General features: G+C 32.8%; 2 protein-coding genes across 2 annotated transcripts; both read right to left on the reverse strand.

Moving 5' to 3' along the window:
* Positions 1–421: 421 nt before the first annotated feature.
* On the reverse strand, positions 422–2678 carry LOC137826767 (protein DETOXIFICATION 48). The gene is made up of 2 exons (XM_068632903.2): positions 2349–2678; positions 422–2110 (listed from the first exon to the last, which is right to left on the reverse strand). The coding sequence occupies exons 1-2, from the start codon at positions 2475–2477 to the stop codon at positions 563–565; spliced, it is 1677 nt and encodes a 558-aa protein (XP_068489004.2). The 5' UTR covers positions 2478–2678; the 3' UTR covers positions 422–562.
* A 6665-nt stretch (positions 2679–9343) lies between these two features.
* Positions 9344–18280, reverse strand: LOC137827298 (sucrose transport protein SUC4). The gene is made up of 5 exons (XM_068633588.2): positions 17459–18280; positions 13733–14472; positions 13407–13470; positions 13281–13324; positions 9344–9916 (listed from the first exon to the last, which is right to left on the reverse strand). The coding sequence occupies exons 1-5, from the start codon at positions 17967–17969 to the stop codon at positions 9758–9760; spliced, it is 1518 nt and encodes a 505-aa protein (XP_068489689.2). The 5' UTR covers positions 17970–18280; the 3' UTR covers positions 9344–9757.
* Positions 18281–25273: the final 6993 nt, after the last annotated feature.

The raw sequence follows: 25273 nt of genomic DNA on the forward strand, positions 1-25273 counted from the left end.
TTTTTGAATTACAACCAGAGAAAAACATCATTTAATAAATAGAACGTTTTTCTCAAACATTACAGGAGTGGAAGAGATTAAGGTGCAAGATTTTTTCTGCATAACTCAAATATTACACCATTTCATTTGCTGTATCATTGTTAAAGATAAGAGAATAAGAATACGAACAGGATGCTCAGAGAATTTGCTTACAGTGCTTTGTTAGGCCTAGTGTTAATGGTATCAGAGGCTGTTTTTCTGTTTTTAGTTCGTTTGGCTTTTTATGGAAGGGATCAGTACCAAAGTCAGGAAGAAATCCTTTTTGCCCTCCCTCCAACCCCTTCTCTATCTATCAATGTCTTTATGGGGAAGTAATTAAAAAAACATTCTTTTTTTTTTCTCTCAATTGCAATTATTACTAATACAACCTGAAGAAACAAAAGAAGAAAAAAAAGATGAAGTATTAATAATACAACCTGAAGAAACAAGACAAAAAAGGAGGGGCAATTTTATCCTACAGTACAATCCATTAAATGAAGGTAAAAAAAATGGGGGCCAAAAAAAAACAATAAACTCTGGTTAACTAAACTTGAGTGTGTTTGGTGGGGGGAATGATCAGTGGATCTGTTTCAAGTGAAGAAATATTGGTAAGCTCATCAGCACCACCAGTAATAACTATCTCTTCAAGACAAGTTCGAGCATTTTTGTTCATGTTAGCCTCTTTTTTGGTGAGTGTAGGTAATTTAGAGTTAGAATCAGGAGCAGCAGAACAAGAAGTGGTAGTAGTTGTTGTTTTTGTGAGTTCCTTGGCTCTTTGTACTTCCACATTCCAATCTGTTCTGCAAAGAACATAGAGCATGAGGCTAGCACAGGAGACTTGGGCTGCAAGCAACCCAAGCCACAGCCCTGCAAACCCCATTTTGGCCACAACACCCAGAAGGATAGCCACTGGCATACCCACCAAATAAAATGAGCCCAAATTGATATTGGCACCAATGGTAGGTCTTGCACTGCCCCTTAAGACTCCACAGCCTGTGGTCTGTGGGCAGTTCCCAAGCTCACAAAGGCCAGCAATAGGCAGCACTAATGATGTGAGTTCCAAAATCTCATGATCATTGGTGAAGAATCTGCCCCATTGGTGCCTCATCAAGGTGGTGAACAGCATGGCTGCAAGGCCTAATGCCACAGCACAAAAGAGTGAGACTATCATGGAAACTCTTGCTTTTCCAGGGTTGTTTGCACCTAGCTCATTCCCTATTCTTGTGGAAACACCAAGGCTGAGGGATGACGGGAACACATAGACCAAAGATGTTGTTTGGATAAGGATTCCCATTGAAGCAATGGTTGCTTTAGGATTGGCCAAAAGGCCACATAGCATTATCATGAACTCATACCACCACCACTCAAGGCAAACTGAGACACAGGTTGGAATTGCAAGTGATAGCAATGAGGACCACCCCTTGAGGCAGTCCACACTTGGGGGAACCCATGAGGCCTTGTATGCACCAGAGAAGTAGACAAAAGAGGAGAGAAAGAGGATGAGATTGAGGTTGGTCAACACCATTGCTGTAGCCACCCCTGCAATTCCCATCTTGAGATGAACCACTAGTAGGAAATTCAAAGGCACATGGAGAAGAACTGAGATGGTTGAGCAATATGTCAATGGCAATGTGATGCGTTGAGTCCTGAGGTAGATTCTCAGAGGGTGGAGAAGTGAGAGCAAGAAAAGGTCAGGTATAGAGAAAATGATGAATGTTTGTGCCACTGATGCTATTTCATGGTCTTGGCCAGACCACAAGAGGATTCTCTCCATGTTGAGCCACATGAATGAGATGGGGATGGATGTTGAGAGGAGAAGAAGCACAGTTCTCTGCAGTGTCAAGCCAAGTAGCTTCCATTGCTTTGCTCCATAAGCCTGTCCACAAATTGGCTCCATCCCCATGGCTAATCCTGAGATCACAGAGTAGCCAGTGATGTTGGCAAAACCAATAGAGAGAGACCCTCCAGCTAGTTCCATCTCGCCAAGATAGCCAAGAAAAATCATAGAGATCATAGCTCTTGAATACAAGACTAAACCAGTGATGGCTGTTGGGCCTGATATCTTCCCTATTGCCTTCATTTCCGCTATAGCCTGAATGAATGCAGAAACACAGAAACATAAGTTCAATAGTAGTTCACTAATAGTAATTGTATGCATGTCTAATCATATAAACTGACACTGTTATTTGTTTTTTGGCGTCATTATCAAAGGGATACAGTAATATTAGTAAGCTATTACTTCATTTAATTAACTTTTACATAAAAAAAAATATTTGTGTATCTTACTACAACTTCCTTTTCCTTGTATTAACTAGATTCTGTTTCATTACCTCATTAAGAGTAGGCCATCTGTGCAATTCATCTTGAGTCTGATCATCAGAGGAAGGATACACAACTTTTGGGTGAGATTTTGTGGGACTGAGAAATGAAGATGCTGAAGTTGGCTTAGGATTACACATGACTATAGCTTATAAACTCTTGTGTGGATACAAAGGAAGAGTTGAAGATAAAGAGAGTATGTTTGTCTAACAAAGGTAGGAAAATATATGCTATGTCCCTGCTACTCTTCTCTTGCTTTTGGCTTACAAGACTGAGCGTGCGGTTTGTTTGATTGAGAGTAGCAAGGTTTGTATGTGGGGAGAATGAGCTAAGGGGAGGCCTTTTATGCATGAAAGATAGGCCCTTTTCAAATTCAACCAAATCACAAAACTTAATATAATATAAATAACATGGAAAAGTGTGAGATCACTCTCTATTTTCGACAACTCTTTAATCACCCATCCACTATAAATAATTCTATATGCACTCAAGTTAAATTTTTAACTAAAAAAATGCAGTGTTAATGATATTTGCAGTAAGTGTAATAGCATGATGTTAATAAGAAAGGTCAATATTATATATACACTTTTTAGCAGAGAATGTCAAAAAGAAAGATAAACTTGAAGGAAAGAAAATGGTTTGTGGGGTGGTGGCATGGTAACCGACTTTGATCACTTTTTATAGATTGTGTATTAAAAAGTGAAAAAAAAAAAAACAGAATTGGGTGTGTGGAATGAGAATAATTATGAGGTGATAAGTGCTTTCTTTACCTTTGAGTGTGGAGAGAAATTATGTTCAAAGCTACCATCGTTTAGGACGGTGAAAATCAAGGAAAAAAAAACAGAGAGAGAACAAAATGCCTTTATTTGCTTTGATGATTTTTTCAGCCGTCTAAAAACGATGTGGTTGGTTCGATAATGATGCACTCATAGTGCTTTTAAGTAATGTTATTGGAAAAAAAAAACATGTTTTGGCTTCTCATGGATGGAAAATAAAGAATTATATTTTTTTTTTAACTTATTTGTTATTATATCCATTCTTCTCAAACAAGATCATAAGTTAATTAATTAAATATACTTACGATGAGTTTAATTTCTGCGTATTATTAGTTTAAAAAATTTATTTTGTAACTTTAATGCAGTTATTATAAAATAACAAACATAATTTATATATATAATTGAAAACAATTGTAAAAAATTTATAATATCTATTTATCCCAATATTATAGTTATTATTGTTATTTCATCTTATCTTTTAGTTTTCCTACACATCTAAACCACTTAAAATAAGATTCTGTCACTTATCTTTGTTTTTTTTAACAAACATTATTTCTAATCATCCCTTGTTTAAAATAACACAACACTCATAATTTTTAAAATTGAGTTTATTTGTGGTTGCCCTTTTACCATCCAAAATATATATATATTTTTATATACAACATTTCAAGTTTTGTGATAGTGTTGTAAAATATTTTCTAAATAATTTAAGTACTTTTTTTGTCACATATAAGATTGAATGCACATCCATCCCTATACCCAATCTTGTGGTTAATATCATTCTCCTTTTTCTTCCTTGTTTTTTTTATAACAGTGCCCTCAACATATCTAAAACATGCTTAACATGTGATAAGCCATGTTCTTCAAATTTTTCTTCTAAGGATTGATGTCAACTAAATTTACACTTCTCATTTCTACTTATATAAAACTTATGACTTTCTAATGTTTCTCTTCACTTCTCTAACTTATTTTTATGCTTTATTGTATATGCATTTTTCAATCATATGTAAGCAATTTTTATTGTATGCTTTTATAGCCTTAGATAAAATATTAGAAACATAATTGATCCTCTTAATAATATGTTTTTCTATTGTTTTTAAGTTTAAATCCTTTATTAAAGTTTCATAATCAAGTAATTTTAAGATTTCATCTCAAAAAAAAATAGTGCTTACCCACTTAATCTATTAAGTTGTAATATAATTAATTAAGATAAAATTTAAACAATTTTAGTTTTGAAAAGTTTCATTCAACAATACAAAAAATATTTTGATTTAATTTAATATATTCATGGAAACGTTTGAATTTTTTTTATTAACATTTTTCAACCCTTTCAATTAAATATAAACAAGTTAAAGCGATTTCAATATCAAAATATTCATTAAATCTTATATTTATTTTCTTCTATATTCCTAAAAAAAATTATTAAATAGAAACAAATTTTAAAAATAAAAAATAAATTAATTGTTATTAATTAAATTAAATACTACTTTAAAGATTAAAAAAGACATTGATATTTAAATTAGTTTATTTTGATGTCTAATTAGCTACAAAATTTTATCTACAAAGTTTTGGTCACAATTATTTAGATTCTAAGGCCGGTAGCTAATTAGATATCAATTTAGAAATTATTTATTAATAATAGAAACTAAGTTAGATAACAATAATTTTTTTAATCTCTACAATAATATCTAATTTAGTTAATATAATAACTAATTTTTTTTCCTAAAATTAGTTTATATTTGATAATTTTTTTTAGTATATATTCATTCAATATTATTACATTTACTAATTTATAAAAGCCACCATGATAAGTAATTAAAGAAACTGGTTATTCCATGGTTGCTTTACCACATTCACAACTTCAATATAACACTTAATCATCACAACTAATGTACAAATTCCCTGGTTTAATATACCTTATTAGCCTAAAACTAAGCGATTATACGTAGATGCATGAAAAATGATCCTAAGTTAGGGACCCACATGAAATTTAGAAGAAAAAGAAGAGCCTTAGAAATAATGTGTGAAAGAGCAATCATATAATTAACATTGCTCTTGTCCTATATTGAAAACTTTCATATGTATACTGCAAATGCAACATGGTTTGTTTTGTTTTGAACAATAGGTTCGGATTTGGAAGGCAAAATGTTTTGCTTTTGCATGTTCTTTGAGCCATCCAAGTGTTTCATGTTCCATTCTTTCCCAACCAATGTCATAAAACCCCATTCCTAACACAACTCCTGCTGTCTAGTGTTGATAGAAATAGAACCATATCTGAAACCCCCAAAGGCCAAAACATTCCCTTGCTGACTACTTTCCCAAATTCTAGAGATACCAACTTTTTGCTACATATCTAAGTTTTGTCCCCACACTTTCTACACCTCTTTCTCTATTTCTCTTCATATTATTGCTCTTTGAATGTTCAATCCCAGGCAAGCAAATTGATTGAGGCCAATGAATGAGTGCACTATATTTATATATAAATGTTATCAGTAGTTTATCTGTGTTAACCAATAGAGGAGAAATGAAATGTCTAAATTAAGATGGTTTTCAACAGATGGTCTTTTAGAAGACACTATAGTACCAATCACAAGTTGCTTGTCTTGTATTTTTTGTGGCTTAGAGGATTTTATGGTGCACCCTTTTTCCTACTTTCCATTTCTGTAAAGCTTTTCTTCATTCATATGATTATATATATATGTGTTTATATCAGTAAATGCAAATATGGATTGGGACACTAGTGGCCATACGGAGGAATTAGAGAGAGAATTTGAGTGCTCCAATCACAAAATCCATTTAATCTGCATCACAAAGGTCTGAAGTCATGTGTATAGGATAGCATTAGAATTGTGCTAAGACATCAACCCAATTGGATATAGTTCAAGAGATTATCTCTTTCAATCTAATAACTTCAGCTTTTCATTTCTATTCAGACATAGAGGTTTAAACATGGTTGGTAAACACAATACATCAAAATGTACATGTATATACCTCTTAAGAAAAACATTGAATCAACTTTATTTAGAATGATTACTTAAGTTGACAGAGAATTGTAAAAACAAAAAAATTAGTTTTATGGTATATATTTGAGTATGAAAAAAGAAATCTTTCTGAGGAAGTAATATCTGGAATAGTTTTTTTGTTAGACCAACCTGTCCTTATAAGTCAAGAATTTTAATAGATATCTTGATCAATTCAATAGTTAATCTCTTTCAAGACATACTTTTCTATATGCATAGATCATGTTTAAAAAGTAATATCTTTTAGCAATCATGTTACAGCATATTGGTTCAAAATAGTTACTTGTAATAATACTCTAGAATTTGTATAAACAAATTAGATACTAATAGAATGTGTAGATGTGTATTGAAAAGTAATGCTTCTTGCTTGGTAAACTTGTAAGAAAACAAAAGTGCATGATTACCCTAGAAAGAACACAAACACCTTCAACTTCATCTTGTAGGGTGTCATGAAGAGCAAGTACTGAAGTACTAGCTACTCATAGTTGGTTACTCTGCATTTGGTGCTTAGTTTCTGTAAAAATGGTAACAAGATTAGCACATGCTAGCCCCTATTTGGGAAATAGTGTGGACCTGTTTTTCACAACAGATACCAGTGTCCCCATTTCGATTCTTGGCAACGCAATACACAGTAAAAGGGTTGGCATTGATGGTAAAGGATGTGACAGTCACCACCACCAAGCACAACCAATCCAAAATTCCACTTCAGTTTCACATGAAATGTTGTTTTGAATAACTAAATCATCCATCTTCAGAGCCAGAAAGCAACATGTACATTCTTAATATTTCAGCTTCTATTATGTAACCTCATTAATTAGGTGCTTCCTTAGGCACAACCTCATTATATTAATCAATGCTTCATCTCTCACAGGTCAAGTACTATGCACATGCACCAAGTTGGTGTTAGTTACACATGCTTTTACCTTTACTTAGATATGTTTCAGATGAACAAACTCTGAGGGATTCTCTCAAGCTGCATTCCCTTTCTCTCCTTTACAAAAAAACTTTAATAGTAGGAAAAATTATGTTTTCTCTTTGCTAAACTTTCAAATTTATAAACATTAAATTTGAGAAGAAAACACAAAAAGGCCAAAATCACTTTTTATTAGGTGTCTATCTGTTATATGTTTATTTAACCATTATATCTACCTTTCATTAATTTATATTACTGGAGTGGAATGAAATATAATTTTGTATGTAAAATGTTGCATAGGTTGAAATTATTATTCCTCTGTTTGAAGTAAAGTAAATAAAATGTTTCCCTAAATATTCTTTAGGGGGAATATTTTTCTAAAAAGAATTATGTATTAAATAAAGTGATATTTAGTTGGAGTGACAGGCATAGCATCCCACAGAATCAGTACTGGAGATGGGAAGATAAAAAACTGTCATCCAAAGAGTGAACATGAATTGGAAATTTGGAATCCAAATTCGAATTTGGCATTTTAATTTGGCAACTAATTCTCCTTCCCACCTGAGAGGGTTTTAATTGATAGAGACCCAATTTTAGGATCACGTGATTGTGCCAAACAAATGTTCTCTCATCAATTTAAAACACTGCTTAGGACAAGTTTAAAAGATAGATTAGACAGTTTCAGAAATTCTCTTCAATTATTTGCATAATTAAAATAGATGAGAGAGAGAGAAGATACAAACTAAACTTAGTAATATAAAAAGAGACATAAAAAATAGATTATAAAAAGTAAAGCACATGAGAATAATATAACTCAAGCTGATTAAAAAAGCAGATGAGTTGAGGAATATGGCTCAAATTTTAAGGATATGACAGTGAAAACTACAACGCTAGCTTGGGCAAAAAGAGTGACAAGACAAATGAAATATTAATTTTGACAATGTTATGCTTCTCTAGAAGATGGAACAGATTCCACATTTGTATTGTATCCATCTAACCAAAGCTTTTCCCATGAATGTATTGTCAAGGGGTCAAATATTCTACCATACAACCACCAAATTCATCCTCAATTCTCTCTCCACCAATCAAATTACATCCTTTCTTTTGGTTTATCTTCAGTAATCATTTACAACTCAGACATTACAGTGTCCATCTTCTTGACCAGAAGTAATAAACATCTTTTGTCTAGCAAATCAATATCAGGATGAAAGAACTTAAGTTTTGATGGGCCAAACTGTGAAAATGTCCCTTTTCACATTTATCGAACCTTATCAAAACCAATTTATGCAGCTATTTGCTCATAGTTCATCAATCCACTGAAGAGATTTGATAGCCAATCAAAATATGTGTGGTGTGTGAATAAAAGGTATTGAGTAAAAGATATTATGCCAAAGATGATTGAAAGCAAATCAGGGTGAAGTATATCAAACACGAATTTATTCCATGGTACAAAAGCAGCAAATCGATTGGAGGAATTTGTCCCTAAGCATTCATTATGAATTAAAAATCAAAATATTTAGAAAACAAAATTGTACAGCCTTTAATAAATATTTTTTTTCAATAAAAATAATCTAATAATAACATTAAATGTTCCGTATAATATTTAATTAAAATATTTCAAATTTAATTCATTAACCATTGCTAGAAAAATCGTGAATGAAAAGTAAAAACATTCAGTTCTGAAAATTCTTAGGCGTTAAATACTTTATTCTTTTAGTGATTATGATCAATTAGAGAAGAACAAGTACTCCTTAAACTATGTCTTGAAGGCACCACACAGCAAAACCTACAAACTAAGTATAAACATTAAACGAACCATAAATGAAACAAGTTGTTCAAGAATTTTCTTCTTTTTGAAAGAAAAATACTTATACCAAAATAAGGAGCATTATAGGCTTGTCTCCATCAAGGTTTTCCATCAGCAAAATTCACATATTCACTGTTGGCCACTAAACACATTCATCCCCCTAATACAAACAAGTCACAAATGTAGAAGATTCCACAACTTCATTATACAAGCACTAATACACAACCAGAATTGCCTAAAATAAAGAATTTTTCGTCTCGAATAATTCCAAATCAGCAGCAACTCGTCTTGGTGGGAAAGAATGTTGCCCGAGATGAACTTTAGAACCCATGGAAGATGCCGTAACTACTTTGCAATTAGCCACGAAAGGAACATCTTGCACGGGAAGAACTAATTTACAGTGAGAAAGGTCTCCACTGATTGCACAATATGTCAACCAGCATTTGGTGACAGCTTTTATGATATCATATTCACATGAGATTCCAAGATGTTGGGAAAGGTAATGATATATAAATTGTGTTTTACATTGTTTCCTTTGACATCAAGAGTATTCACCCTTTTCTACAGCTTGTCGATATCTCATGATTTACATAGCCAACCAACCTCACTGTTTTAAACAGACAACTCGCTCATCAGGGTCACACACAAAAATTGTTCCCAAAGCTTTCTTTGCTTCAGAAAATAGTAACACTCAGAAATCAGGTCATTTGGCTTCAAATAATGACCAATAATATTAAAGTACAACAAACATTCATTTATTCATAAGAAAATATTGGGAGTGAAATCTTTGCCCGGGAAAAAGGATACAATAAAAAATAACTATATACAAATTCTTGCTACCTCTTCATTTTCACCATCCTCCTTCGAAAGAAATAAATGCCAAAAGCAGACAGAACATGATACCTCACGCATGGCTTCGAGCCTTTTGAGCACCAGATCGAGGAATAGCCAAGATTGCTATAAGTCCACTGATAATGGTTGAAACAGCTCCCACAGCAAAGGCTGGGGAGTTTCCTCCACCAAATAGCTGATCCCATGGTCCAGCTCCCAGTGACACTATTATCTATTACAAAAAGCAAAAGATAAATACGTAATCTGGCTCCAAAAACACTTCATAACTATTGCTCTTTTACAAAGTTTCCACTTATAGAACACACAACATCATTCGCTAAGAACTACATACAGTATGTTTGGAACAATACAATAACGGGAACTGATTTGATACATATATATAATATTGTTAAGCATTAGCTTATAAAATAGGAAATGATTTGATTTTGAAACCCTTTTGCTTAAATTGTGTCCGTAAAACTTCACACAAAAAATTTGATTCGATTAAACTTGACTATAGTTTTAATTTATTAGAATTGAAAACTTTGCTCACATTAGATTAGTCAGTTTATTTTACCTATATTCTAAATAAGGGTAGTAAATTTGTTAAAACAAAATAAATTCAATTTATCTTTGAGGTGCTCCTACAAACAAGAGAGTGATTGGCAAATCAATTCAAATTCTATTTCTTTATGGAATCATAATTTTAGTCCTGTGTCAATTTAGTCTTTGAAATTATTAAAATTTCTAAATACTCTCAAATATAAGATTGTCAACTTATTCCATCTGTTACCCCCACTCAACTAATGGCAACAATCGTGCTAATGTGACACTTTGCGTTCCTACCTATGCCCACATTGACCCACAAGTAGCAACCTAGTCATAGGGAATCAACATTTTAGTCCCTAAAACAGCGCGTTTGAAATTGTGGTGCAGAGTCAACTTACTCCCAGAAACGATTACGATCTCATGATAGTTCCAAATTGAATATATTTTTTAATTTTTATCTATGAACATGGTTCACACAGTATCTAAAATTGAATATTATTACTCAAGTTAATACAAGTCTTATCCCCAGTAAACTAAATGGCAGACATGCTAATGCGGCACATTAAGTATCAGTTTAATTGTGTTTTTATTTCTTATTCCCGTTTCTTTTACACTTTTTAATAACAAAAGGAGCACCTTGATGTCAATTAGTTTCATATTATTAAAGACTTGTATAGAAAACATCAAAACAACTTTTCTTTGTTGTGTATGTTTCCTGAACAAATCTTCAAAAAATTGAAAACAAGGTGGCAGTTTTGAAATTCAAAATTAAAACAGAAATCAAAATCGGAAATAAAAGCACAAGTAAATGGACTCTAATTGCCATACTAGCTAGCTCCCATGTGACAGCCCATTTACAGGGACCATTCTAACAAATTTGACAACTTCCACCTTCTTTCCACTTCTTCCTACAGTTCAGAACCGTCCCAAGAACTGTAGAAATAAAGCTTCAAAAGGAACAACAAACTGGAGATTATATTGGCCAATATAGGACCATTTGTACAGCCTAGACAACAAAATAAAGGTACGAGTGGAAGTTGGAGTGCATTTGCAAACTCATGGGTCAATGGTTGGGAAAACGATAATTTTGATTTTTTCCTACGGTTTACGGCCAGTTATCATTAAACAACTTGTGTTGTGTTATGTACAAAGCTATCTTGACTGTGCAAATGATGATATTCATCATCGTTTCTTCTATGTTGCCCCTCTTAAAGCTCTGATTCTTCATATTCCGAGTATTGAAATAGGACATGTGTATCTATTGGCAAAATAGAGGCCCACGCTATTTTCTAAATAGGAGATAGCATGTGCTAATCAACAATTTTACTATTTACAGGGACAAAACACCAAAATTAGATAGTAACCAACTATAACAAGTGTTTTCAGTAGTTGCCCATGTGAGCAAAAGCTTTGCTTCAGTGTTAAAATGCACCGTGACAAAAAGAAACTGGGTGTTTGGGTAAATGATGCCCTCCCTCTTAAAGCTCTGATTCTTCATATGCTTGGGTTCAAAGGATTTTTTTAATAGAAGAACGAAGAGGCAGAAAGTGAATGTTACAGAAGAAAGTCCTTGCGATGAACATAGAAGCCATCAGGGCACTTAAGGAGCCATATCAGCATCTCTGACATTGTTTGTTAACTGAAGGGGGGTGATTGAACTAACTTGAATAGTCTTCAAAGGCATGAACTATTTTGGAATTTTAATAATTTGAGACTAGGTTAACATTCTTCAACAATTTTAGGGGCTAAAATAGCCTCTGTTTTATTTTTTTATGACAAGTTCCAAATGAGGGAATTGACATCCAAATCCAGTTACTTCAATGTAAAGGACATCCTATCAAATCTAATCGAATCAATTTCGTATTGAATGATTTCAAACACAACAGTTAATATGTGCACTCTTAATGCGAGTGTTTCTATCAAATTCAAACCCAATGGTTAAAATAACCGACATTTTTTTCATAGATCATAGGACAAATGGTTCACTCTATTCTCGGTAAGATATGTAAGACTCATTGCTTAGTGCAAATTCAATGGATTCATTTTCTATTTCCCAACGGGCTCTCATACCTGTTATCCTCGCCTATCTAAACCACTTATGTTTGTGGGGAAAAAAGGCAGCAGGAAATGTCTTATGATACGCAAGTGACTTCATAATTTATGTATACCATATTGAGATCTGGCAGTTTCTTGAAATATTATATTCACGAGAAAACAGAAATGCACTTTATGTTTTCATTATAAGAGTGTAGTAGAACAAAAAATGTCATGCTGGTTAAATTTACTCTTATTTTAATAGTAGCTGTTCTAAGAACTTAAGACCCAATGTTATATAAAGTGAATGAAACTGCATTGTGACGGTCTGATACCTTTAAACTAGATAAAAACTAGTTGCTGGGCTCAGAAAATAACACACTACATTCTAAAGAAGGATAAAAATCTGGTTTTTGGGCCAGGTTTGAGCACAAAGACAAAATATCCCCCTAACATGGAGCTTCCTCCTCCAACACAGGAAATTGACACCTTAATTTCCTTTTACTAACGGGACTTTCCAAAGCTCTTACAAAGAAACTCTAATTGGAAGCTCTATAGCTGTTGCAACTATACTACAAATATATTCCAAGAGATACCATGTGCTAGCTGAGAACAACAATTACTGCAATTATATTAAAAATCAAACTGTTTTTAGGATATTCTCCCCCACAGAAGTGGTAAGGCAATGTGTTTTTTGTACAGAACTTCAGAAGTTTGTGTGAATCAGGAGCATTATTTATATTCAATTCAGTATTCAAGATTACATATTAAATTAAAGAAGTAGACCTGGTTCAAATGAAAATCTACTAAGAATATTCTTTACACTGGGTTTGTACTCTTAGAATTTGGGTTTGGACTTATTCTTACAAAACTAACTTGTAAGATGAAATTATTCTCCATTTATACATTATACTTTTATTGTATCTCTAAATGATGTGATATCTCCAACAAGTACAAAGTTCAAAATAAAGGCAGTTTGACTTCAATCATATATATATTCAAAGAAGAAATACCTGTGGGACCACTATTGCCAGATTCAGGACACCCATTGATAACCCTGCAAATACCAGCAATCCATATGAATAGTTCGTCATGCACGTATTCAAGAAGTAAAAACAATGGAATGAATAGAGGTCAACCTTGGCCAAGTCCCAAAGACTCAATATGTGTGGAAATTAAGGCATACGGAACACTGTAAGTGATCTGCAATAAATAATATTAATCAAACAATATTTGACATCATTTACAAATTTCTATTTCTAAGAACAAGTTATACTAAAATAAAATGTATCACAAGGGTTCCCCCCCAAAAAAATAAGAGGTTATACAAGATTGGACAGTGTGAGCCAAAGGAGATTGCACAGCAAAAGCAAATCAAATAATATAATTCATATGTATTAGCAACATATTCAATGTTGATAGGAAAGGAACAATACGCTTTGTGGAGTAGTGTAGGGAAACTTACTGCCAGTGGAAACCCAAGAATGGTAAAGATAATCAACGCAGCTATCACAATGCCAGGTGGAGGTAGATCTTTGCCTGCATAGCCTATGTTACTTGCCACATAGGTTAATACTAACATTGCAAGAAAGCAAAATGTCATCACGAGATTTGAGATTCCCCACACAAAACCAGCCCCCCTCTTCCTGCATAACCTTTCCATGAGCAATGATGTTAATGCAAGAACAACTGAATTAAGCAACAAACCAAGTGCTCCCATTCTAACTCCAGCATCATAAGTAAGGCCTTGATTTGGATCACCACCATAAATCTCTCGACCCATCCAATCAGTATCAAATAGAGTAAATGGAAACCACCCAATCCATGTGAGAGCAGTAACAGACAGAATTATCCACACAGGGGTTGAAAAATATTTTAATGTCCCAAATAATTCCCACATGAAAGCTTCTTCGGCACTACCTGACTCCTCGGCCCCAGCTTCAGCATGGACTACCTCATTAGAATTTAGAGGCACTTCATGAGCTGCCATGATGCTGATATATGTTGTGACCGCAATGAAACCAATGTCAAGAAAGAAAGCAGACTTGAGATTTGCACAACTAATTGTGCAAGCAGGGGAAAGTGTAAAAGAAAAAATCTTGTACCAACCACTGTATGATCCAGTTGCATAGCCAAGAATATTACCAATGGCCATAAACAGTGAGTAATAAGCATTTGCAACGCGTGTCCTTCGAGGATCCTTTCCTAACATTCCAAAGAAGATGAACATTAACGTCTTGTTTTCCAAATGGATCACTCATTTTCATATAAAGGATGACAGACATAATGTAAACATTGTGATTTTTTTGGTTGATAAGGGAACTGAGGGTTCACACGTGATTCTCCCTCTCTCTCTCTGAAATGAACAAATGTCCAAAGTAACACTGAGGCATAGAAAGATGCATAATGTCTCATGAAATTTATTCAGAAAATTTAGGTCACTTTTGCAAAGCTATTTAGGTCATATGTTATAAAATTAAAAGATAATTACTATATCCTTTTAATTTAATTGAGAACTGAATTCAATAGTATGGCAGAAGATCCTACGGGAAGTGGACCTACAGTTTTGGTCAATACAGGAAATTTATTTTCAAAAAAGCCTGTTATACCCCACCTTATCAATCACCCCATGTGTTTAACATAATGAAACTACTTTTAAGTAAGTTCATTAGCAGTTATGAATAGTTAGAGTACAGATTCTGCTATTTTGATTAGTTGGTAGCAGCTTTCTCTTTCCTGTCACAGCAGCTTACATTCTATACATGCATGTACTTGTTAAATAAAAGGTGTGAAAAACATTTTTCTCATTATTCAACTTTCTTAGACACCTCTAAATAGGACGACATTTATTCAGTATTTTTGGAATAGAAGCTTCATTATCTCAGGCTCTTATCCCATTATAACATCAGCAGATATCCCATAATTTAATATGGTAGCAAAACTTATCATAAATCTGATCTTAGACAACCCTCAATCGTCCAAAAATCTACCTAACCCAACAGTTTTCCAATGCAATATTAAAAGGAAAAATAGTCCCACAATGTCCACAGTCCATATGTACAATCCGGGGCATTGGGGATGAAGAGATCTCACGTCAATTATAGATATGGCCAAAGTAGAACTTATAAAGACTTGAGCTATCTTTATCTCGTGAGCAAGCTTTTGGAGTTGAGTCAGGCTCATCCCAAATTCTAAATGATAACAAAGCCCATTGTATTGTACATCAAATATTGGTCACTCTTAACTATTTAAAAATTTACCTAGGTCGGCAGCTTTCCCAATGCAATTTAAAAAAATTAGTCTTACAGAGTCTACTCTCCAAATGTTCAATGCAATAGATTAATCTTATTAAACTTAGGCAATCCTCACCTTATGAACTCACTTTTGGGTTTGATTCAGGCTCAACTCAAATATTGAATATTGTATTAGAGACTACTGTAAATCTAATGTTAGATCACCCTCAAATCAAATTCTAGATGGTATGAAATCCTATGTGAATCTAAACTTAGGTTACCCTAAACTATCTAAAACTCTACCTGGCCCAATCTCCAGATGTCCCAATCCTATGCAAGAGGATCCGACAAAGACAACAGATATGGACAGACTAAAGCTTATAAAGGTTCCGACGGTCCTCACCTCATGAGCTCGCCTTTGGGATTATTGAATTTGGCTCAGCCCAAATTCTAGACAAACCAAGGGTAACTAGTCATGAGGGATGAAAAGAAGACAAGCCTAAATAAAATATTTTTCATCATATTTATTACTGTACCTTCTACACTACACCTCCCCATAGAATCAAAACCTTTCATTTATGAAATTTCTAAATCACAGTTTATCCAGTTTTTTTCTAAATCACAAGGTCTTCAAACAAAGTAACACAAAGATTGTGATCCAAGGGGGTGCCCACTAAACCAGAAAACAGTCATGAGAGAGAACCTGACATTTAGCCAGCAAAAGGCAGAAAACCTAGGTTTTTCCCTTTGGTAGTAGTTTCAAATTTGTCAATGCTGTGAATATATGAGAAAAGTTTGCTAATTCAAAAGTTATATAAATATTTTAATTCAGACCAAAAATCATGACCTAACAAGATAGACAATAAAATAAATTCTGACAAATAAATGACCATTAACTATACAACAAAAGGCTCAATCCAAACATAAACCATAATAACATCCTTAAAAACTCATCAAGTTCAAGTGTAATGGACACTGCATAAAGATAAAAGATGAATATCTGAGACAGATACTAGTTGTAGCCACATTAATAAACGAACCATGATTTCAATTTTGTAACACTCGGCAGTAAGCACTAACCTCTATATAATCTTATGCACACTCATTTTTTCTTCTATGTATACATGATGTTGTTTTTCCATCTTTTGATTTGTACACGTAATATTATTCAGAGGCTAAGTTTAGCTTTCAACAGACATAAGTTTCTTCACAAATCAAAGAAAAACAGTTGCAATTCAACAGGCAAGACCGTAACTAAAAAGTAAAAATCTAGCAAACCCGTGAGTTTCAAAAGCAAGACAAGAAGCACTAAATAAATCTAGCAACACAAGAAGCATGCAATGAAAAAGATAACACCCCCTGACCCCCTCAACACAACTAGAATGCAGAGAAAGTGTACTATGACCCTGAAGACTTAAATTTTGTTCCCACAGAGCTTCTTAGTCGCCATTTTGACTCAAACTACGAACTAGGTGCCACTACAAGCCGTATCCCAACAAAATAACCCTTAACAAAAGACACAATTGAACCTTCGCGTTTTTCATTTTACATTTTTGCGTTCTCCTTTCTCCTAACTAAAAATAATCAAGTTGGCAATCTATACAAAAGCTTACGCTAAACTACATCCCAAACCAAACGCCAAATTGAACATTTAGTAAATATTCCAAGATAGAAAATTTGGTCACATCCGGTCAACGCACGCTGATCATAACGGTCAAAGTTCATTAAATGAACATAGTCAAATGCAAGAAACACAAGCGAAATCACGCTATCTACAAAACAGAGTAAGATCCATGAAGAAACAAGGAAGTCAACTAGGTAGCTCGATCTTCGTTGAACACCTCAGTTGCATTCGTAAAATCAAGTCACGAAAAAATCAATTAGTCAAGAACGGTGATAACTTGAATTAGGAATTGCGAATTAAAATCTGAGATAGGAGGAGAGGAATCGGAGCATACTGGTGAGATCACTGAGCAAGGCTCGACAGGGACCTTGCGTTACGTTGTTGGCGACGTCGAGGATCCAAAAGCCAATTATGAAGACAGTTATGGCGGCAGGTCGGTAGGAATCGGTGTCGCCTAGGAGCCAGCCGATGTCGGCGGCGTAGCCGATGATGATGACGGCGATGACGATGGCGATGGCGCCGATGAAGATGAAGGGGCGGCGACGGCCGAAGCGGCTGGTGCAGCGGTCGCTCAAGTGGCCGACGAGAGGCTGGACGAAGAGGCCGGAGACGGGGCCACAGAGCCAGATGATGCTGGCCCATTGGTGAGGGATGCCGAGCTGCTGGACGTAGGGAGTGAGGAGGGATAGCTGCAAGGCCCAACCGAACTGAATACCGCTCGCCACTGACGCCACGCGCAGTAGCTGGCGCAGCGAGGCCCGGGCCGGGGTCCGCGGCGGCGCCGACGTGGAGGGACGGCCCCGGGAGCGTGACTGTTGGCTGCGGTTAGCCTCGGGATTCGGCATCGCAGGTGGTGGCACTTTTGCCGGTGCCCCCTCTCTCTAATGAAAACCGTTTCGTCAGGTATGACAGAAGAGAGAGAGAGAGAGAAAGTGTTGTGTGTGTCAGTGTCTGTGGCGGTTCGGTTGTGGTGTGTAGCAGAAGCAAAGGTGGTGCGGTATGGTGCAGTTCAGTGGGATTCCGTTGTAACTTGCGATGTGGGACTTGCTATCACCAAAATTGACCTCTTAGCCACACTTATTTGCGCAACTACCCTTCTCTCTGTCATTCCTAACTCTGCAATCAAATCTAGTTAATATTAATAATAGACAACTCTTCAACAAGTGGTTCATAATTTGGATTTTAGTTATTAAATTACCTTAAATTTAACTCAATTGAAAAGAAATAAATAAAGTAAACTATTACATTATAAGTAAATTAAAATTTGAGATTAATTTTATTTTTCATTAAAATTAAACCACAAAAAGTGATCAAGAGTTTTAAGTTCGAAAAGATGCTCTTTAATAGGTAGGTTTTCAGTAGGGATATTTTAGTACCTAAAAAAGATATATTGAGAATAATATTTTTCTTGTAATTATTAAAAGAAGTTCAAGTGGTTAATGAAACGACAAGGATTTGGATAGGGACGGAATTAAAATGTGTTAGATTTATTAATTAATAATTATTAGTATTAATTAGTATTAGGTTAATAATAGGTAGTGTGTAAAGTTAGGGATAAAGAAAAATAAAAGGTAGTGGTAATGGATTGGGAAGGCTAATTAAGTAATAATAATTATTGGTTAGACAAATGGTTCACTGATTAGAAGATATTTTGCCTTCAACTTTTTGCTTTTGGCTTTTGGGAGAAGAACGATTCTAGCAATGTGCATAGTAATAGTAGGTATAGGTACGTATATACGTAGGTATAGTATGGGTCTAGTCTTTGTTCTTTTGTGGGGTAGAATATCCTAAAGTGACCCTCATTCACCATTATTTATCATTTTTCACACTCTTCTTAGTACTTGTCTCGTATGGGCAAATAAATAAATAAAACAAACCCCTTCAATATACTCTGTTTTTTCTAAATAAATAAGATGCAAACAAAAAAGTTGTGTGAACAATTTTTACTTGTATTGTATCCGTATTTGTATTTGTATTCGTATGCAAATGTAACTGATAGTAATGCTTAAAATATTATTGCCTTGCGATTCACGTTTAGAATTGAAGAAAAAAAATGTTGGAGAAGGTTGTATACAGTAAAGAGAAAATGATTGTGAAAATATTTTCTCATAATCTCATCAACATATGATATTAAAAAAAGATATTAAATAAATAATTATAGAAAAGTAGTAGATATATTAAATTAATGTGGAAAACAGTGATGGGGTTTTAAGGGAGGGCCCACAGAGCATCTTCTTCAATCATTTTGGTTTGCATGACAGAAGAATTTGAGGCATTTACAACACATTATATGTGTGACCATGGTTTACTCTGAAATTCGTTGTTCCTAGGTTTGGACTCTGGAACATAATAAATAAAACCATTTTCTTCATTAAAAAATTTAATGAAATTGTCGTGGTTGTGAAAGATGCAAGATTCATTCATCTCTTCCATTCATACTCACGTGCCAGATATTTTTTTGTGGGCATAACGTCCAAATCATGTTTATTCAACCTCCAATCTAATTTATTTTGAACCTGGTTGCACAATGAAAAGTGATTCTACCATTTGCATTCTAGGAAAAACAAATATATTCTGATTTTACCTGCAAAACGTAAAATTGGATAAAATAAGCATTCTTATCAATAGTCTAACTAAAGATTAAAAAAATTATTAGTTTGTGAGGAAGAAGAGGAAGAACTTTCTTATGTGCTTGAGGCTCAATCATAAAATTTATATTTCTATATATATTTTTCACTATTGTTAATGATTTTTTCTGTTACCCTTAAAAAAAAATTATGCATAATAGATCTGAAGTTAGATCAAATATTTTAGATCAAATATTGTGAATTTTACCTTTTACATAAAAAAAATTATATTCAAATTAAAATTAGAAGTATACAAATTAATAATGGTATAGAATTTAAGATGAAAGATTCCTTTGCTTCTTGGAGTATTATTCATCACACCACTTGTGTGGAAATACTACAAGAGAATAATATAGTTGAAAGAAAACATCAACATTTTTTTAAATATCACTAGTTTTTTTTTATTTCATTCTAATCTTCCTACAAATTTTTGGAGTTTTGTTATTCAGCATGCAACTTTTTTAGTAAACTGCATTCCTACACCTCTTCTTAATAATGTTACATCGTATGAAAAGTTATATGGAAATATATGATATTTTTAATTTACGTGTGTTTTTATATTTGTGCTACTCTATTTCTCTTGTTGCACATAGAAAAAAAAAACTTGATAGATGTGATGTACCTGGGATTTTTTTGGTTTCAAATCACATACAAAAGGTTTCTTTTTTTAAATCTTAAAATTGATATTTCTAGACATGTATTTTTGTGAATTTTTTTTCTATGCTCAGACTTATGATATGTAAATGTACAAACTGACAATGCTAATAATACTATTGATACTCCCATTGTTGACAATAATAATGTTGATGATACTCGCATTGTTGACAACAATGATGTTAATATAACTGTTGACAATGAAGTTTCTTCTACTTATCTTAGATGGTCAAATCGCAACAGAAAAATTCTCTTTATTTAAATGATTTTCAAATCAACAACAACCATGTAAGTACTCATCATCCTCAGAACTTTTGAACTTCAAGTATTTATTTGTTGGTTTTAGACATACCATAATGTTCATATCTTCTAATGTTGAACCTCAAAATTACGAGGAGGCTGCTAAAATCTCAAATTAGGTTCAAGTCATGAAAGTTGAATTAGCTGCTCTTGCAACTAATCAAACTTGGACTATTACAAGTCTTCCTTCCGGAAAAAACGCTATAGGTTGTCAATGTGTCTACAAAATCAAGTATAATTCTAATGGTACTATAGAACATTACAAGACAAGACTTGTAGCAAAAGGGTACAATCAATTGAAAGGTTAAATTTCTTGGAAACCTTTGCACCTGTAGCTAAGCTAAAAACCTTGAGGTTACTTTTGGCTCTTCCTACTACCAACAATTGGGCCTTAAAGCAATCAAATGTCAACAATGTGTTCCTCCATGGTGATTTACATGAAGAAGTTTATATGAAGCTTCCCCCGACCATGAAACTAACTGCAAGAACATTGTATGTCGACTTCAAAGGTCCCTTTATGGTCTCAGACAAGCAATACATCAATGGTATGCTAAACTATCTCAGCTCTTACAATCAAATAACTACAAAATTTCTACTAATAATCATTCTTTATTTCTAAAACATGATGGACAAACTACTATTGCACTCTTGGTTTACGTGGATGAAATTGTTCAAACTGGGAATAACCTTAAGGAAATAACATTACTGTTATTCTCCAAAACAAATTTTGTATAAAAAATCTGGGAGATCTAACCTACTTCTTTGGTATTGAAATAGCAAGAAAAAACATTGGCATCCATCTCAGTCAACAAAAATATAGTCTAGATTTACTTGAAGAAAATGGCATGCTCACTTGTGCTTCATCCTTGACCCCTATGGCACACATAGTACATCTTATGGCTAAGAAAGGTAACAAACTTAATGAAGAAAAAGCTTATTCTTATAGAAGATTAATTCACCGTCTTATTTATCTTACCAACACACATCCAGATATATCCTTTTCTGGCAACCATCTCAGCCAATTCGTCTTTACACCTACCAGTGATCACTATCAAGTTGTTATGCATGTGCTAAAATATGTTAAAGCTTCTCTTGGTGTTGGCATTTTTCTACACAGCAACAACACCATTCAACTCAAGGCATATAGCGATTCAGATTGGGCAATATGTCCCGAAACAAGAAAATCTATAATTGGATTCTGTGTTTATCTAGGAAACACCATCATTTCATGGAAATCTAAGAAGCAATAAACTATCTTAAGAAGCTCTTCTAGAGATGAGTACTGAGCCTTAGCAATTACAACTTGTGAGATTCAATGGCTAACATATTTATTATAAAGTTTCTCTTATTGAACTAACCCTATTATACTGTGACAACCAATTTGCTATTCAAATTTCCAATGATTAAGTGTTTCATGAAAGTACAAAACATATAGAAATTGATTGTCATGAGGTCTGTGAAAAAATCAAGAAAAGGTTAATCACACTACAAAAAATCAGATTTACTAACAAAGTTTTACGTACAGACCTGAATCCGTTGGTAAATTCAGCATTACCTACGGAATTACCCACATATCTGAATCCGTAAGTAAAATCAACATTACCTATGGACATTACTCATGAATACGAATTCATAGGTAAATTCAGCTTTACCTATAAATATTACTCACATATCTCTATCTATAAGTAATTTTTACATTATTCACAAATTTTACCCACGAATTTATATCCAAAAATAAATTTAATATTATTATTAATTATTAAAATAAATATTTTTATTAACAATATTAATAATATTTTTTTATGTGATGACAAATTATTGTTGTTAGTTGAGATGTCAGTCTAGTTAAGATGTCAAGTTGCATAGTGATACCTAACATGAACGCTTTTATAAAATAAATATTAATAATATTAAGAATATAAATAATATAAATAATTTTAAAAATTTTAGTAATATAAATAATATTAATCATAATAATAATTATATACGTAATATTAAAAATATTATTATAATATAAATAATTATAAAACCATAGCTAATATTCATAAATAATAATCATAACTAATAAGTATACATACTACTAACTTTATAAAATTAATAATATTAATATTAATAATAATGATATTAATATTAATAGTATTATAATAATATTAATGATATTGATAATATTAATAACAATAATAATATAAATAATAATATTAATATTAATATTAATATTATTATTATTTATCTTATTTATAAAATTAATACTATTTCTAATTTATACCTATATATAAAGGAAATTATCCGCTCTTTTGGTGTTTATCAATTTTACTCTTATATTAATATTTATTTTATTGTTTTATCTTGTACATTTTAGTCATTTCATTATTTTTTTAAGCATTTAATAAATAACTAATTATTCTTATAATTAATTGGAAACTGTTTTTCTTTTTTATTTTTAAAACTAATATTCCATCATTTTGTAAAAAGCAGTTACCAATTTTAAATTTTGAATGTGGAGCAGTTTATTAAAAGTTTTGTACGACATGGAGCAATTTTTTACTCATATTTTCATCTCTCTTAGAAGGCAATTTCTCCCTCCACCATATCAATTTCAACATGCACCCAATCAGCTCTAGAAAATGACAAAAATACTCCTTCTAAATGATGAAAATAACCTTACACAAAAATGGAAAAATTATTTTTGAAACTTTTATCTAAAATATTTTGGATTTCAATTTTCCGAACATTATTTTTGAATTCTGGAATTTTTTATCCAGAATGTATTTTTAGTTTTGTGTTCAGAATTTTTTTTCCAGCATGTATTTTTTTATTTCTCAATTATAATTATTATTTTGGATTTTTTAATTTGTAATAAGGGTAGTTTTGGAAATTTAAAAAATTGATATGGTGGAGGTTAAAATTGATATGGTGCAGGAAGAATTTGCTCTCTTAGAAATATGGGTGACAATGCGGGCTGGCCTACCCCACATAGGCCTACCCCGCGTTTGGCATGCAAAATACGGGTTGGGTTTGCCCTCCCCGCCCTAGAAGTGCGGGCACATTTCATTGGCTCGCCTTGCATAAGAAGTAACCCGCAGGCCTGCGGGTCAGTCTGTATAAGAATTTTTTAAAAACAAAAAATAAAATTTCATTAATTATAAAAAAAACTTATTCCAACTACTGAAAAATTAAAATTTTATTCATGTTTCAATTCATTTAATTAAGATAAAAATATAAATTCAAGTGTGAGAGTGGTTAGAAGGCTTGATTAAAAATAATTAAAATTTTGTTTTGCATATATTTTTTCCTATATATGTATGTAAATGTATAAGAGTATCTTATCAAAGTTTTGCTACAAAATATTTTAATGAAGATGACTAATTTTTTAATTATCTTATTGAAATTTCTTCTTTATATTATTTTTTTATTAACAAATTTTAAATATAAGACTTTACTTAAAACTAAATTCATTATCACTCTTAATATTAACTCCTTTAGATGATTAAAATAAAACATTCATTTTTTTAGTACATTAAATTCAATTTTTTAAAAATAAAATAAAATGAAAATCACACTGCAATAATGGACGAATGGGGTATGATATTTTTTTACGAAATAAAAATTACATAAATATTTTTTCATTTACGTGGGCTAGCGACCAACCGCCCCGCTATTAGCCTGCGTGGGCTACGGGTTATGCGGGGTAGGCCAAAGCGGGTCAGCGGGCTAGAATAGTGAGCCCGTCCCACACTTTTTGGTAGCGGGTCAACCCGCATGGCTTGCCCCGCATTGCCACCCTTACTTAAAAACCATTGTGACCTCCGTCAACAACATTTAGCGGACGACCATCTTCAAATGCCTCGCGTGGGCGACTTAGATGGAGATGTGAACAAGGAACAAAACAACTTATTCTTATTCACTCCAATTACATCTTTCTTCACGGATCACCTATTCTTCTCATCACAAATGTGGCATCGAAACGTCTCCAAATTCGATGATAGAATTTTGAGTCTATGATTTCTGACGCGGTCTTTCTCGCAAGAGGAAGGGAAGAGGTTCGTTGCATTATGGAAAAACGACTATTACAATAGTTTGGATTTTCGTAACTTGGATATGCAATGGTAACATGTTGTTTGTTCTGCCTTTACAACCAGACCTTTAAAGTCGTTACTTTGAGACGGTGCTCACAATCTCTTTTTGACATGTTTGTTTTTTATTCCTCTTTATCAAATTGATCATTCTTTCATTTTCCTTTATTTATTTGTTCCATTAAATTGAGAATTATTAATAAATATAAAACATTGTTTTTTTTTCTTTATTATTGTACTAATATTATCACTTTAAAAATGTTAATGATAAAAATAAAAAATACAGAGATACAGACGCATGAATACTCGTGTTTCCGCTAGTATTAATAATATTAATTATATTTAATAATATTTGATAGAATTTTATAATATTGATAATAATTGATAATATTTGATAATATTTAATAATATTTGATAATATTTAATAATATTTAATAAAATTTGATAATATTTAATAATATTTGATAATATTGGATAATATTTGATAATATTTGA

The sequence above is a fragment of the Phaseolus vulgaris genome, chromosome 8 (assembly GCF_051622355.1).
Source record: "Phaseolus vulgaris cultivar YP4 chromosome 8, ASM5162235v1, whole genome shotgun sequence".
Classification (NCBI taxonomy): Eukaryota; Viridiplantae; Streptophyta; class Magnoliopsida; order Fabales; family Fabaceae; genus Phaseolus; species Phaseolus vulgaris.

Bases quoted from the DNA above. Each gene is read 5' to 3' on its own strand.
- LOC137826767 (XM_068632903.2), bottom strand. From the start codon at position 2,477: ATGTGTAATCCTAAGCCAACTTCAGCATCTTCATTTCTCAGTCCCACA. The intron at 2,111-2,348 runs GTAATGAAACAG...GCATTCATTCAG, and splicing joins GATGGCCTACTCTTAATGAG to GCTATAGCGGAAATGAAGGC.
- LOC137827298 (XM_068633588.2), bottom strand. From the start codon at position 17,969: ATGCCGAATCCCGAGGCTAACCGCAGCCAACAGTCACGCTCCCGGGGC. The intron at 13,325-13,406 runs GTTGACCTCTAT...TGGTATTTGCAG, and splicing joins GTCTTTGGGACTTGGCCAAG to GGTTATCAATGGGTGTCCTG. The intron at 9,917-13,280 runs GTATTTCTTCTT...TTTTTGTAATAG, and splicing joins TGGCAATAGTGGTCCCACAG to ATAATAGTGTCACTGGGAGC.